The sequence below is a fragment of the Lutra lutra genome, chromosome 18 (genome assembly GCF_902655055.1).
Source record: "Lutra lutra chromosome 18, mLutLut1.2, whole genome shotgun sequence".
Lineage (NCBI taxonomy): Eukaryota > Metazoa > Chordata > Mammalia > Carnivora > Mustelidae > Lutra > Lutra lutra.
Window position 1 is genome coordinate 33,868,188 of NC_062295.1, and position 16,691 is coordinate 33,884,878.

The window sequence follows — 16,691 nt, forward strand, 5'->3', positions numbered from 1 at the left end:
AGAAATCCTAGCTAGTGCCATAATATAAAACAAAGAAATAAAGTCGTAAGATTGGAAAGATTAAAATAGGAGCGTCCCTATTTCAGGTTTTGTAATTGTCAATGTAGAAAATCTTGAGGAACATAAAAAGAACACTTCTGCATCTAATAAATGAGCTAAGCTAGGTTACAGGAAATAAGATCAACACCAAAAATCAACCACATTTCTATATAATAAGAATATGTCAAAACACATTTAAAACACCATAACAATTATAATCACACAAAGAAGGTAAAATACTTTAGATGTATATTTAACAAAACATATATGGTTTTCCAGTGCTGAGAACTAAATGTGGGTGAAAAGAATCAAAGAAAACCTAAATAAACACATATTGCACTCATACACTGAAAGATGTGACTTAGTAAAGATAGAGATTTTCTGCATACTGATCGATAGGTTTAAATCATGTCTTTAAAAATCCTTGCAAATATTATGTAAACATAGATAAGTTAATTCTAAATTTGTATGGAAAGGCAAAGGAATTAAAATACCTAAAACAATTTCAACAAAAAAATAAAATGAGAGGAATCATTGTTCTTGATGTTGACTTACTGTATGGCCACAGTAATCAAGAGAGCCTGGCATTGATGGAGAGAGAGATACAGAGATCAATGAACAGAACAGAGAATGAGAAATAGACACACACACACACACACACACACACACACACGCCCAACTCAATTTTGATACCGGTACAAAAGTAATTCAATGGAGAAAGTACAGTATTTTCACAAATGGTGCTGGAGCAATTAGACATCCATAGGCCAAACATGAAGATCTTTCACTTAAACAACAGACCTCACAATTAACACTTAAAATTAACACAAATGGATCACAGACTTAAATGTCAAAGTTATAACTATGTAAGATGTACATTATAACTACTTAAATGTAAAACAAAAAAATAAATACTTGGAGAAAATCCTTGGGAATTAGGGTAGGTAAAGATTTTTCAAACTTGATGCCAAAGTCACAATCCATAAAAGGATAAAAGGATAACCTGGCCTTATCAAAATAAAAAAATATGTTTGCTCTGCTGAAGATCCTGAGACAAGGAAGAGAGAAGCTACACACCATGCCTGTAAAAGAATACTAAGGAGACTTTTTGGTAATGGAACAACTCCATAACATCATTGGGTTCCTAGATACACAAATCTACATAAACTACATGTAAGATAAACGTTCAGAGAACAACACACCCACACACACACACACACAAGTGCATATAAAACTGTTGAAATCTGGGGGCGCCTGAGTGGCTCAGTCATTAAGTGTCTGCCTTTGGCTCAGGTCATGGTCCCAGGGTCCTGGGATCAAGTCCTGCATTGGGGTCCCTGCTTGGTGGGAAGACTGCTTCTCCCTCTCCCACTCCCCCTGTTTGTGTTCTATCTCTCACTGTCTCTCTGTCAAATAAATAAATAAAAATCTTCTTTTAAAAGGTTGAAATCTAAGTTCTGTGACTATAACCAATGTCAAACTCCGCTTGGACACTGTACTATAATTAAGCAAGATATTACCTTAGAGGAAACAGCTTGAAGGTTACATGACATGGGACCTCCTGTTACAACTTTCTGTGAATCTCCTCTTATTTAAAAAAAATGTTTTATAAATAAATAAATATGTAAATTTAAAATAAATCCATGCTTACCCGCCGGTTTGTGAAGACAGAGTAACATTCTTTCACTAATACTGTTTTGATCATGTCCGGATCCGTTATAGCCAACACAGGCTGTCGCCCATCATAAATCCTGTGTGGGGGGAAATAGACCTGATCACACTTAACATGTTTTTACAGCTGCAGCCATGCCTGGAAGTCCAGACTTTTATCCCGATGGTACCTAATCCATTCTCTGAGATCATGGTTAGAAATACCATTACAATAGTTATTAAGTTTAGATGTGTACATGGGTATTTCCTAGTCCATTTTCCATAATTTTTATATGTTTAAAATCCATCAAATATTTTAGAAGTATTTCAAACATTGCAAACAATTTATGTATATTATCAAAAAGGAAGGTTAGCATAGTACTGGAAGTCCTAGCAACAGCAAACAGACAACAACAAAAATAAATAAATAAAAGGTATTCGAATTGGCAAAGAAGAAGTCAAACTCTCTCTCCTTGTAGATGACATGATATTTTATATGGAAAACCCAAAAGACTCCACCCCCAAACTACTAGAACTCATACAGCAATTCAGTAATATGGCAGGATACAAAATCAGTGTGCAGAAACCAGTTGCCTTCTTATACACTAAAAATGAAAATATAGAAAGGGAAATTAGAGAATCGATTCCATTTACTACAGCACCAAGAACCATAAGATAACGCAGGAATAAACTTAACCAAAGAGGTAAAGGATCTGTACTTGAGGAGCTACAGAATATTCATGAAAGAAATTGAAGAAGACACAAAGAGATGGAAAAGCATTCCATGCTGGTGGATCTGAAGAATAAACATTGTTAAAATGTCTATACTGCCTAGAGCAATCTATACTTTCAATGCCATCCTGATCAAAATTCCAGCATTTTTCAAAAAACTGGGACAAACAATCTTAAAATTTGTATGGAACCAGAAGAGACCTCAAATTGCTAAGGAAATGTTGAAAAAGAAAAACAAAACTGGGGGCATCACGTTACCTGATTTCAAGCTTTACTACAAAGCTATGATCACCAAGACAGCATGGTGCTGGCACAAAAACAGACACATACACAAGTGGAAAAGAGCAGAGAGCCCAGATATGGACCCACAACTCTATGGTCAAATAACCTTTGACAAAGCAGGAAAAAATATCCAAATAACCTTTGACAAAGCAGGAAAAAAGAGTCTCTTCGATAAATGGTGCTGGAAAAATTGGACAGCTATGTATAGAAGAATGAAACTTGACCATTCTTTTACATCATACACAAAGATAAACTCAAAATGGATAAAAGACCTCAACATGAGACAGGAATCCATCAGAATCCTAGAAGAGAACATAGGCAGTAACCTCTTCAACATCAGCCACAGCAACTTCTTTCAAGACACGTGTCCAAAGGCAAAGGAAACAAAAGTGAAAATGAACTTTTGGGACTTCAACCAGATCAAAAGCTTCTGCACAGCAAAGGAAACAGTCAACAAAACAAAGAGGCAACCCATGGAATGGGAGACGATATTCACAAATGACACTATAGACAAAGGGCTGTTATCCAAAATCTATAAAGAACTCCTCAAACTCAACACACAAAAAAACAGATAATCACATCAAAAAAATGGGCAGAAGACATGAACAGACACTTCTCCAAAGACATACAAATGACTATCAGACACGTGAAAAAATGTCCATCATCATTAGCCATCAGGGAGATTCCAATCAAAACCACACTGAAATACCACCTTATACCAGTTAGAATGGCCAAAATCAACAAGACAGTAAACAACAAGTATAGTTGGTGAGGATGTGGAGAAAGGGGAACCCTCTTACACTGTTGGTGGGAATGCAAGTTGGTGCAGCCACTTTGGAAAACAATGTGGAGATTCCTTAAGAAATTAAAAATTGAGCTACCTTATGACCCTGCAATTGTACTACTGGGTATTTACCCCAAAGATACAGGTGTAGGGAAAAGAAGGGCCATCTGTACCCCGATGTTCATAGCAGCAATGGCCACAGTCACCAAACTGGAAAGAGCCAAGACGTCCTTCAACAGACTAATGGATAAAGAAGATATGGTCCATATATACAATGGAGTATTACACCTCCATCAGAAAGGATGAATATCCAACTTTTGTATCAGCATGGACGGGACTAGAAGAGGTTATTCAGTGAAATAAATCAAGGAGAGAAAGTCAATTATCATATAGTTTCACTTACTTGTGGAGCATAAGGAATAACATGGAGGACACTGGGAGATGGAGAGGAGAAGTATAGTTGGGGGAAATTGGAGGGGGAGACGAAGCATAAGAGACTGTGGACTCTGAGAAACAAACAGGGTTTTGGAAGGGAGGAAGGTGGGGGGTTGGGTGAGCCTGGTGGTGGGTAGTAAGGAGGGCACATATTGCATGGAGTACTGGGTGTGGTGCATAAACAATGAATCTTGGAATACTGAAAAAAATCATAAAATTACCAAAAAAAAAGGAAGTTAGGTTGGTAAATAACTTAAGGCAAGTAACTTATCTAAGAACAAAACAATAATGGAGAGTCTGCCCACCCAGTCACTACAAATTATAATTTTGAAGATATATCAAACACATGAAATGCATAGGAGAGAATAGCAGATGAAAATTATAGACACGATGATCAGAAATATGCAAATAAAAAGACTTGGAGTGCTTAAAAAGTGATGGCAAAATTATCAATTATTTCTTTGCCCTATTTACTAAAATAAATTTCCTAGTTACACTCTAAAAGAAATATTATTTTAAATATTATAGAGGTCCTTGATAGCATTAGGTCAGAAAACTTTGAAACAAAAAGAGAGAGAGAGAGAATAAAGACATACAGAGAAACATGTATAATTCATTTAGACATATTTTCTATTATATACATTTATTCTTATATGTGGGTCCCAAGTTGAGTTTCTTGGGCTTTGTATAGGTGACATTCTTAAGCAGCAGAGCATGTCCACTTTTGCACATATCTCATACAAAGCTGACTCTTCATGTGTGATCCATCCTTATAAGCCTGACCTCATGACTATCAGTATGGCCTGTTAATGAGAATCTGTCACCAGCATGAGGCTTACTTTGAGCTTAATTACATCACCATTTGGCATCTTGTTTTCCATAATAAATCATTTGCATTTACTAGAACAAAATGAAAGATTTCCCAAAAGTCCTCTATTTTCTTTTGACATCACAGAGAAATATCAGATGATTCTGCAATCACATCTAAAAATGGATGACATGAAATGCTACCCATCTCCAGAAAGTATTCTAAACTGCAAAAGCTTTCAGTGGGAGTCATGTACACTTAGCGTTGAAGCAGTGATAGAAGTTAATGAGGTGGCACTCAGGTCTGCTCTTCCAGCAGCCTGATCATATTTCTTGGATGATTCCCCTTGTCCCATCCTATTTGTTCAAAAACACCAGGGTGGACAAAGGACAGTGCTTTTGTGTTACCATATATATTCATGATCTCACATGGCCTTAATATTGCTTCCACTACTAGTTAGTTCAATTGAGATTCCTGGGACCCACCCCACATCCTCCAGATTCAGTGTTCCTGGGGGATGGGGCTAAAGAATCTGCATTTTTAACAAGTTCTCCCAGGTGGTTCTTATCCACAGCCAACCATGAGAACCATGTACTAAGGGCAGAACTGAAGCCCACGATATAAGACTGGCTCCATCCAGAGCTGACCAGGACTGAATGTGGGAAGGGGCAGTGGAGTTGAACCACTGGTTATCCAGAGATCTGGGTTCTTTCTATGCCACCATATTGCCTATGGGCCAAAGCAACTCAGCAGAGTCCTATGGCTTCTGAGGATGTGACCAGAGAAGATAAGGAGGTACGGAGGGGTACAACACTGGCTGTGAGCAGCCCAGCACCATGTATACCTCTCCAGACCCAATTCATACTTAGACCTGCACACCTGGTGACACATGAGATCCCAGGAATCAGAGAGAAGCTTTACTACAGCAGGCTTCATCCCAAAGGGCTCTTGACTGAGCCCTTTAACACCATGGGGGCTTCATCATAATGAGCCTATCCAATGGAAGTTTCCAGAATACTCACCCCCATGTTCTTCCATACTTTCTAAAACATTCCATGTCAAAAACAGAAACACCCTGCAAGAAGAAATGAAACACATTACCAAACTAAATGTACTGAGTCCTACCTCTAATAGGGACAAAAATGACCCAGACCGCATGAAATGCAGCTTACTACCTCTCACTGGCAGTGAGAGGGAAGCTCTTATTCACAGGTGTCTTAGTGGAAAGGAGAGAAAACAAGAAGATATTGAAATGGAGAAATTCAAGTCCCTCTTGAATCCCCTTCAAGTGTTGCAGACATTGAACAACTCACCCTCTCTGTCAATGCTACAGAACCTCTGTATTTCTCGCATGTTTGGCTTGTACATGTGTTGTCTCTAAATCTCAGAACCCTCTGAATTATTACCTCAGGGCCATGTGGGAAAACAAGAGCTAAGGGAACGTCAGCATGGCCTGCACACTCTGAACCCCCAGTCAGCATCCTGTTCATTGATCTCAAGAGCACAACTAAAATTCCAATGGATTTAGGAAATTAAGACACCAGTGACCTCTTTTCATCTGGCAAATTTACATAACTCTAAACATATTTGTTGAGTGAGAAAGTGAGAGATGAGTGAATGAATGATAAGGCAGCCTCACCTTTCACTCATCCAGCTTCACACAGAAAGGGGGGACCAGGGCACCACTCCACAAGGGGGAAAACAAATTAGAACACTTGATAGGAGTTTTCAGTTTTGTCACTTAAGAAAAAACAACAAAACTTCCTGTCCCTAAGCTTCAGCTGTGATTTTGATGTTCTAATCATGCAAAACAGGGTCCCAGAAATGTGGATCTTGGGGTGCTAGTACTAAGGAGTTGATCTTGGGGTGCTGGTACTAAGAAGTTGATCTGAGAAAAGTGGAAAGGAATTACTGCTTTTTTGGAGAGAAAAAGTCCGGGAAGTTATTAGATGATAATTGGGCACTGAGGGTCTCAGTGGGGAGAAGTGGGATCTGAGAAACAAGCCTCAGGTCTGGACGAAAGGAACTCCACAGTAGACAGCAGCCTGCACATGAGACTGCCAGCTCGCCCTAAGATGTGAGCTCCTAACCTTCTGTTAAGGGGCCAGGCCTTGGACAAGGCATAGAAGCTAGATGAGTCACAATGGCTCCACCAACATCAATCTGTGTATCTGTTAGTATATCCCATTCAGTACAGTAATTTCTTAGTAATTTTTTTAAAGATTTTATTTATTTATCTGACAGATAGAGATCACAAGTAGGCAGAGGGGCAGGCAGAGAGAGAGAAGAGGAAGCAGGTTCCCTGCTGAGCAGAGAGCCAGATGTGGGGCTCGATCCCAGGACCCTGGGATCATGACCCGAGCCGAAGGCAGAGGCTTTAACCCACTGAGCCACCCAGGCGCCCCTATTTCTTAGTAATTTTTTCAGAGAATCTCTTTTCTAGTGATTTTGTATGAATGGTCTATGTTTGTGTGAAAACAACACATGCATACACACAACTCAATCAAATGTTAAAATCTGAAGTCAGTAGACAAGCACCATCCTCCCTCTCTGCTCAACTCACCCAGAAGGGGCTCACAATGAAGGTAGAGAAGTAAAGCAGAGAGCTCTGGGTCAACCTCTCAAATCCCCAGGGATGTCACCATTAGCAATGGGTGAGTTAGAGCTTGGAAATAACTCTGGGGGGCTAGCGATTCTTGAGATGGTTCAAGTGTGTGCACATCCCCAAAGGTGAATTTGGGCTGCCCAATAAAACGAAGTTCCAGAGCTATTCAGCAAAACAAAATGTTGTCCAGAGCTTGTACGATGAACAGAAAATCTGACTCTAGCATACACAGCTTAATGGACCACTAGCATGGACCCCCTTGATACTTTTCTCTTCATACCAAGTATGGTGGTACCTTCCCAGGAATCTGCACCTGCAGGAAATAAAATCTTCTTCTCAATGCTCACAAGCTAGAACAGTAAGCCCTGAGTTGAAGCAGCTAGAGAGCTGGGCTGCCCACTGAGGCAAACTCTGAGACTCCTAACAGCAGAGAATAGAGCCCTCAGGTAGACCTGGCCATGTGTTGGGTGGAGCCTATGACATCACTTCTGGGAAGTCTGAAACCTAAGCACTTCTCCTGAGGAGGAGCATTTTTACAATGAAACTAAGCTGGGATTTGCGACCATAAGAAGCAGAAGAGGGATCTCAAACAACACTCACCTTACGGTAGGCCAGAGCAGTTCCCACAAAAGGCAGAGGTTTTGGCCCAGGAATTCCCAGCTTCTTAAAAAGTCCATGTGTGGAGGTCCCATATCTATAAAGTGAAAGAAAAGGCCAGGTCACAGGGATGATGTAATAAGTGCTGGGGCTGGTCAGTCACTGACACAAAATGAACAGGTAAGAGGAGAGGTAACATACAGGCAAGAAATGATAACAGCAATTCCAATGGCAATAATTATATTCACTCAAATCTGCTTTTCCACCTCCACTAGGCCTCACAAAAAGTAAGGATGATTAGCTAAGAGCAGCTGAAATCTTCACAGTTCCAACCCTAAAGTGAAGACTAGATAAGTGTTTCCATACTTGAGAACTCCTGGAAGGTTCATGCTGATTTCTTCCAGGAAATTCACTCATGCTTACTCAGTAAATAACTCTTCCATGATTTGGGAGATTCTCATTCTAGATGGAAAGAGGAAAGACTGTTTCTCTCTTCTGATAAGGAGATTTTATTTAATTGCATCCACTTAAGAGCTGAGGGTTACTGAGAACTTAGAATGATAATGTTCATACAGTTTGCTCAGAGACTTTTGTGTTTTTCCTTCCTTATGAACCCTGTTTTTTGTGGGAAATGGTCCTTCTTATATCTATCTTCATAAGGAGGGTTTGAGCAAGACAGTATTCTTATTGATATACAATGAAAACTGTGTCCAAGGCTCTACTGGCCTCATTGAAAAGTGAGATGCTTTCCGCACAGTCCTATTCTGTTGTCAGGCACTCTGGTTCTCTTGAGCTGCAGAGAAGGAGGACTGACCCATATGTGCCCTAAATGATACCATATAAAAGAATCAGTAAGGAAACAATCCATTTCCATACCATTCTTCCCCTCGTGTCATCTGATCCTCCAACCTGAGATACTCACCTTAGCACACTACCAAATACACTCTTTTTTTTTTTTTTTCAAGATGGTCACTCACAAAGCAGTTAGTTTACCAACTCTGTGCATCAGCTGTCTCAGAAACCCATTATGGATGGTGTTCCCTAAGGCAGGCCTGCCTGTAATCATCTTTCATTTGCCATTGTGGAAACCCACAACTGCATCCTTGCAAGCCTTCCACTTAAGTCTTGCTGACAGATGGCAGAGTAGAGTAAAAAGGATGAGGAAAGAGGCTCCAGTAACCATTTTAATCATAACTTGCTAAGCCTACAAGGCTAACCCCATAGTGGCAAATGAGGACAGTATGGTGGGAACGGATGCTAGGTAGACATTGTTACATGCCCCACAAGTCTTTCAGCTAACAGATAGGGGGCCTTCCAAAGTCTAGATACCTCCAATTGACAGCAGAATACATGTTATGCAATATAAAATGAGTATGACAAAATGTTCTATAGAATGGAATGAAGACCTTGTCTCCTCATCTCTGGAGTGTAGCCTTTAAGATAGTACAGTTTCCAAACAGTCTGTACAAATCCAGCAAATCTTATGTTATAAAATAGTCAAATAAATCCACAAATTCCATGAATGTACATGTATCAAGGGACCAGCAGAGGGCCTTACCAAGACCCAGATGAGTGTCTGGATCTTTACTCCAGAACAGTAGGACACATGAGTATCAGCTGCCAGAATGGGGGGTGGCCTTGGCTAGTCCCACCTCCGTTCCTTCCTTGCCATCCCCACCAAAACAATCAATTCCTGTTTCTAAATATTTGACGGGCTCCATGAATCCCCAAGTGAAGCCAAGCAAGTGAGTGAATGTCTCAGCAACACTGGACCCAGGGAAATATCTGGTTTAGTGTCTAAACTCACATGGCTCCATAAAAAGGCAGAGGGTGGGCTGGGTGAATTTTTCTGATTCTTTCAAGTTTCCCTCTTCTTGACAGCATCATGCTGCTGCTGGTAAAAAGGAAGGGGCTAACAATAGTGCCATTCATTTTTATTGCCATTACATTGCGTGGCGTGCAGAGGGCACTGTATACAGTTACTGACACGTGGCTACACCCGTGTCCTCTAAGTCTACTGCATTGATTGCATGATAGTGACCATATCCAGGGACAGCCCCACTGCAGACAGACTTCACACAGTGTGGCTTATACGGTGGTCCTGTTCCCTGACTTGCAGTCCCTTGACAACCTACTGTAGGATCAGGATCAAGGAGTATCTCTCGGAGGTCTGTTCTGAGGGAGAAATATTCTCCCACTCCACCCCAGAGTCCTGCCTGGATGCCTCTCATATCAATACCAGCTCACAGTATCACTACTCACCTGTGCTGAGAGGTTAAAATAACCTGCTGGAAAGTAAACAGTCAATAAAACAAAGAGGCAACACATGGAATGGGAGAAGATATTTGCAAATGACACTGCAGTCAAAGTGCTGGTATCCAAAATCTATAAAGAAGTTCTCAAACTCGGGAAATTGGAAGGGGAGGTGAACCATGAGAGACTATGGACTCTGAAAAACGATCTGAGAATTTTGAAGGGGTGGGGGGTGGGAGGTTGGGGGCACCAGGTAGTGGGTATTGTAGAGGGCACGGATTGCATGGAGCACTGGGTGTGGTGCAAAAATAATGAATACTGTTATGCTGAAAAAATAAAAAATTAAAAAAAAAAAAAAGAAGTTCTCAAACTCAACATCCAAAAAACAAATAAATCAAGTCAAAAAATGGGCAGAAGACATGAACAGACACTTCTCCAAAGAAGACATACAAATGGCTAACAGACACATGAAAAAATGTTCAACATCATTAGCCATTAGGGAAATACAAATCAAAACCACATTGAGATACCACCTTACACCAGTTAGAACAGCAAAAATTAACAAGGCAGGAAACTACAAATGTTGGAGAGGATGTGGAGAAAGGGGAATCCTCTTAACACTGTTGGTGGGAATGTAAGTTGGTGTAGCCATTTTGGAAAACAGTGTGGAGTTTCCTCAAAAAGTTAAAAATAGAGCTACCCTTTTACCCAGCAATTGCACTACTGGGTATTTACCCCAAAGATACAGATGTGGTGAAAAGAAGGGGCACATATACCCCAATGTTCATGGCAGCAATGTCCACAATAGCCAAACTGTAGAAGGAGCCGAGATGCCCTTTAACAGATAAATGGGTAAAGAAGATGTGGTCCATATATACAATGGAATATTAGTCAGCCATCAGAAAGGATGAATACCCACCATTTGCTATGACATGGATGGAACTGGAGGAGATTATGCTAAGTGAAGTAAATCAAGCACAGAAAGACAATTATCATATGGTTTCACTTATTTTGAACATAAGGAATAGCATGGAGGACATTAGGAGAAGGAAGGGGAAAATGAAGCGGGAGAAATTGGAGGGGGAGATGAACCATGAGAGACTACAGACTCTGGGAAACAATCTGAGGGTTTCTGAGGGGAGAGGAGTCGGGGGATGGGTTAGCCCAGTGATAGATATTAAGGAGGGCACATATTGCATATAGCACTGGGTATTATATGCAAACAATGAATCATGGAACACTACATCAAAAACTAATGACGTATGGTATGGTGACTAACATAAGAAGAAGAATTTGGATATCCTCTTTTAGGAAGTGACTTGCCCATTCTTCTGTTGGGCTGTCCATTTTTTTTCTTATTGATTTGTAGAAGTTATTTCTACATTGTGGGTAGGAGTTCTGTATTGGATGTATGTATTACAAATACCTTCACCCACTCTGTAGCTCATCTTCCCACTCTTCTTATGGAATCTTTTTTTTAAGATTTTATTTATTTATTTGACAGACAGCGATTGCAAGTAGGCAGAGAGGCAGACAGAGAAAGAGGGGGAAGCAGGCTCCCTGCTGAGCAGAAAGCCCAATGTGGGGCTTGATCCCAGGACCCTGGGATCATGACCTGAGCTGAAGACAAAGGCTTTAACCCACTGAGCCACCCAGGTGCCCCCCTTATGGAATATTTAAATGAACAGAAGTTCTTACCAATCTTGTCCCTTCATAACTAGTTGCTTTCTGTGTTCTATCAATAAACTTTAGGTTGTCCCTAGGTAATAAAGATATTTTACTTTGCTTTCTCCCAAAAAATAAAAAAAATAAAAATTAAAAATACATGTGCACCTGCTGTGCACATTTATTTAAAAACATACACAACATAAATCATAGAAGCATGCATGTGTACAGTAAATTCATATTGCCAACATTACTCTAGAAGGCTGAGGTTATTACGCACCTTTATAGTCAAAACTGCTAAACCAACAGCCCTCTTCAGAAAGAATATGCTAGAAATAGGGATGCCGGGGTGGCTCAGTCAGTTAAGCAGCTGCTCTTGGCTCAGGTCATGATCCCAGGGTCCTGGGATCGAGTCCTATGTTGGACTCCTCGTTCAGCTGAGAGCCTGCTTCTCCCTCTGCGTGCCACTCCCCCTGCTTGTGCTCTCTCCCTCTCTCTGACAAATAAATAAAATCTTAAAAAATAAATATATATTAACTTTAAAAAAAATTTTTAATGCTAGAAATACTATTATCTCAGCAAAAAACCTATTATTAAATAGAATTAAATTAAACCACATCAGTTACTCCTAAATGTCATCACACAGAAACTATGTTACCATAATACCCAGCATTCCTTTCTCTCAGAAAATGAAAATGAGGTATCCATGTTCTATGTTCACATCCTCATGATTTCCTACTCTTAAAAAAAGTGAAATTGATGCAGAGATCACATGTGACATGGAGGATCTGTAGCTACCCACACTGTGAAACTAAGTCCTTTCCCAACCTGCTCCATGATGCCAGGAATCTCACCACTAAAAGGAATTGCTCTGCTAGATATTTTGATTCCTCCTCCAAATGGCTAACAGACACATGAAAAAATGTTCATCATCACTAGCCATCAGGAAAATTCAAATCAAAACCACATTACACGAGTTAGAATGGCCAAAATCGGGCACCTGGGTGGCTCAGTGGGTTAAGCCTCTGCCTTCGGCTCAGGTCATGATCTCAGGGTCCTGGGATTGAGGCCCACATCAGGCTCTCTGCTCGGCGGGGAGCCTGCTTCCCCCTCTCTCTGCCTGCCTCTCTGCTTACTTGTGATCTCTCTCTCTGTCAAATAAATAAATAAAATCTTATAAAAAAGAAGAAGAAGAAGAAGAAGAATGGCCAAAATCAACAAGACAGTAAACAACAAGTATAGTTGGTGAGGATGTGGAGAAAGGGGAACCCTCTTACACTGTGATGGGAATGCAAGTTGGTGCAGCCACTTTGGAGAACAGTGTGGAGATTCCTTAAGAAATTAAAAATCGAGGGCGCCTGGGTGGCTCAGTGGGTTAAGCCGCTGCCTTCGGCTCAGGTCATGATCTCAGGGTCCTGGGATCGAGGCCCGCATCGGGCTCTCTGCTCAGCAGGGAGCCTGCTTCCCTCTCTCTCTCTCTCTCTGCCTGCCTCTCCGTCTACTTGTGATCTCTCTGTGTCAAATAAATAAAAATAAAAAAAAAAGAAAAAAAAATAAAAAAAAAAAGAAATTAAAAATCGAGCTACCTTATGACCTTGCAATTGCACTACTGGCTATTTACCCCAAAGATACAGATGTAGTGAAATGAAGGGCCATATGTAACCTAATGTTCATAGCAGCAATGGCCACAATGGCCAAACTGGAAAGAGCCAAGATGCCCTTCAACAGACTAATGGATAAAGAAGATATGGTCCATATATACAATGGAGTATTACACCTCCATCAGAAAGGATGAATATCCAACTTTTGTATCAGCATGGACGGGACTAGAAGAGATTATGTTCAGTGAAATAAATCAAGGATAGAAAGTCAATTATCATATAGTTTCACTTACTTTTGGAGCATAAGGAATAACATGGAGGATATTAGGAGAAGGAAAGGAAAAGTGAATTGGGGGAAATCGGAGGGGGAGACAAAGCATGAGAGACTGTGAACTCTGAGAAATAAACTGAGGGTTTTGGAGGGGAGGGGGATGGGGGCATGGGTGAGCCTGGTGGTGAGTATTAAGGTGGGCACATATTACATGGAGCACTGGGTGTGGCACATAAACAATGAATCTTGGAACACTGAAAAAAATAAAACAAAATTTTTTTTAAAAATCCAAATCGGGGGGGCGCCTGGGTGGCTCAGTGGGTTAAGCCGCTGCCTTCGGCTCGGGTCATGATCTCAGAGTCCTGGGATCGAGCCCCGCATTGGGCTCTCTGCTCGGCAGGGAGCCTGCTTCCTCCTCTCTCTCTGCCTGCCTCTCTGCTTACTTGTGATCTCTCTGTCAAATAAATAAAAATCTTAAAAAAAAAAAAAATCCAAATCGGGGAGGGGCCTGGGTGGCTCAGTCAGTTAAGTATCTGCCTTCAGCTCAGGTCATGATCCCAGAGTCCCGGGATCAAGCTTCGCATCAGGCTCCCTGCTCGGTGGGGAGTCTGCTTCTCCCTCTCCTGCCACTCCCCTATTTGTGCGCTCACGCTCGCGCTTGCTCTCTGAGAAATAAATAAATAAAATCCTTTAAAAATTAAAAATAAAATAAAATTCAAATTGGCTTTCAGGATCTGTCTTTGTGGCTGCTGGCAGATTTCATGGGGGGGGGGCGGAATCTTTATACTGATGCTAACCCTCTAAGACACTGTAAAGAAAAGGTGAAATGAATAAAATTTTAAGAAATCGGCCAAGTCTCCTCAGCTCTAAAGATGCTCATTTAGAGTTCAAGAGCTCTGCATATTACAGGGCCGGGGGATGGTTAAGAGAGGGGCAGAGAAAAGAGGGAAGAGCCTAGTCAGAAGAGAAAGTGAGGCATCTCCAGCCCCCCTGGAAGTCTGGATGCACCAGGTGTCTTGTGTACATGATGTCTGGTGGTGGAGAGAGGGGAGCAGGACCCCCTGAGTGACAAAGGTCCAATCCTTCTACATGATTCCTTTAGTGGAAAGAGACCAAGGAGGTCAAGATAATGAGACAAAAATCCAACCCAGTCCTTCTGCCTCCAGCATTCCCATAGCTTGGGAAAAGGGTGAGGACCCCAGAGCACCAAACCTGGTGATTTTTCTGCCTCTCCTGAATGTATCTTGATTAGTCTAGGTCCCAGCTGGTAGTCAATCAGAAACTCATCCCTAGGAGCAAACAATGTCATTCTACCTCCTGGCTACAGCAATTGGAGTTGAGGTGGGGGACACTCCTTCTTCAGATCTGGTGAAGTCAATAATAACCCCTTACATGTTCCGAGCATGCTTGAGGTGCCCAACACTTAAGCAACTTCCCCTTTGTTAACTCTTTTGATCCTCCAAGCAGACAAAGAAAATAGATGCTGATTAGCAACCCAAGTCCAGGGTTCCAGAAGCAATGAACCTGGACAGTTACTCACAGATAAAGGAGGACCAGGCTGGTAGCCAGGAGAAGCCAGGTTTCCATGGAAAAGCTTGGGATCAGGTCCATGGCCACTTTTCCTCTGTGAATTCTCTCTGCTTCCGTTCAGCAGTGTGTGCTGGTCCTTGCCGGCCTATGGGTGCGGAGCTTCCCCTCTCACCAGCCGTGATTCAGTGAGGCTGGGATGTATATACTGAAAAGGGGGCGGGGCTAGAGCAACAGCCAGTAGTGCGGCCACCTGAGCTCCACCCACAGGTGCTCCCCAGCCAGGAGTGCTGACAAAGTGTCCTGGACACTCCAAATTTGACCTTCTATGAGTTCACATTCTGTGGGAAATCAATAAACAACTCAGTGTTACCGGTAATTTCAAAAGTTACAGAAACTAATTAAAATTACTGTCCTTCAATCTCTAACCTGTCCTTGTCAGCATGGCTCCCTGCACCTCTAAATACTTGAAACTCTGCAAACAAGAAAGTGTAGATCTACACATCTTTACTGATGTTGTCTTCTCTGCCTAGAAATGCCCCTATACCCCCTACAAGGATCCTTACTCATCCTTCAAACCTAGATCCAACAGAATCCCCTCTGTTAGAGTCTTTCCTCCTCAATATCCTTGAACAGATATAACCACTTCATCCTCTGGGAAATTTCTATCCCCCAGCCCCAGTTCTATTATCATCCTTTCTACCCTCCAGTCCCATAGTTGGTCTACACACCTCTTTGCCTTACAGATAGAGAGCTTCTCAAGGGTACAGTCTGAGTACTTGTCAACATTATGTCCCTAGTCCCCAGCCAAGCCCTATATGCTTGGAGGAGCATCCAGAAAGATTGGTGGAGTTAAGTTGTTAAAGGTAAAATTGCAGGGCTTCCTGTGTGTTCTTTCTGGGTGGATTGTTGGTGACCAGGCCACATACCTGCTATGAGATCTAAGAACATACCTGGAAATTACACTGCTCATTAATACCACTCTGACCCATGTTCTGTGTCTGCATGGCCTGAGAAACTGGATTATGTGGCATACCTCAGGAATCTCTGGGACAATGGAGCCCTGCAAAGAGATAATTAAGAAAGAAGTGGCTGCAATCTTGAATAGCAACAATGGACAGACATAGGAAGCTGAAAGATGATCCCCAGAGAGTCCTAGGAATTCTGAAATATTTCTGCCCCCTTTTGGTGCCTTCACTGGCACCATTCCAGAGGTCATGCTATTATCCCTGTTTACAGATACAGAAACTGAGACTCACTGACTGCATCCTCATGATTTCCTACTCTTAAAAAAAGTGTAAATAAGTAAACATGAAGAGAGACTGAAAAGTCTGTGTTCTGAAATGTCGGTTTTCAGTGCTTGCCCTTCCCTGATAAGGGTCACTACAGGAAATAGGGAAACCCAGGCTGCAAACAGCAAACTGGTTAAAATTCTGTCCCTA

At 41.5% G+C, this 16,691-nt stretch overlaps 1 protein-coding gene across 3 annotated transcripts in view; it reads right to left on the reverse strand.

Moving 5' to 3' along the window:
• Positions 1–16,344, reverse strand: part of LOC125090643 (cytochrome P450 3A12) — a 50,434-nt gene extending 34,090 nt beyond the window's left edge. The window contains exons 1-5 of one of the 3 annotated variants that reach the window (XM_047713502.1): positions 16,203–16,344; positions 15,263–15,457; positions 7,936–8,029; positions 5,753–5,805; positions 1,691–1,790 (exon numbers count right to left, since the gene is read on the reverse strand). In XM_047713502.1, coding sequence (XP_047569458.1) covers positions 1,691–1,790; positions 5,753–5,805; positions 7,936–8,029; positions 15,263–15,333 — 318 coding nt within the window. In that variant the 5' untranslated portion in view covers positions 15,334–15,457; positions 16,203–16,344. Of the gene's footprint in view, positions 1–1,690; positions 1,791–5,752; positions 5,806–7,935; positions 8,030–8,298; positions 8,411–9,381; positions 9,845–15,262 lie in introns of those variants that run through there. The other 2 variants (XM_047713504.1, XM_047713503.1) reach the window with 2 other exon arrangements.
• Positions 16,345–16,691: the final 347 nt, after the last annotated feature.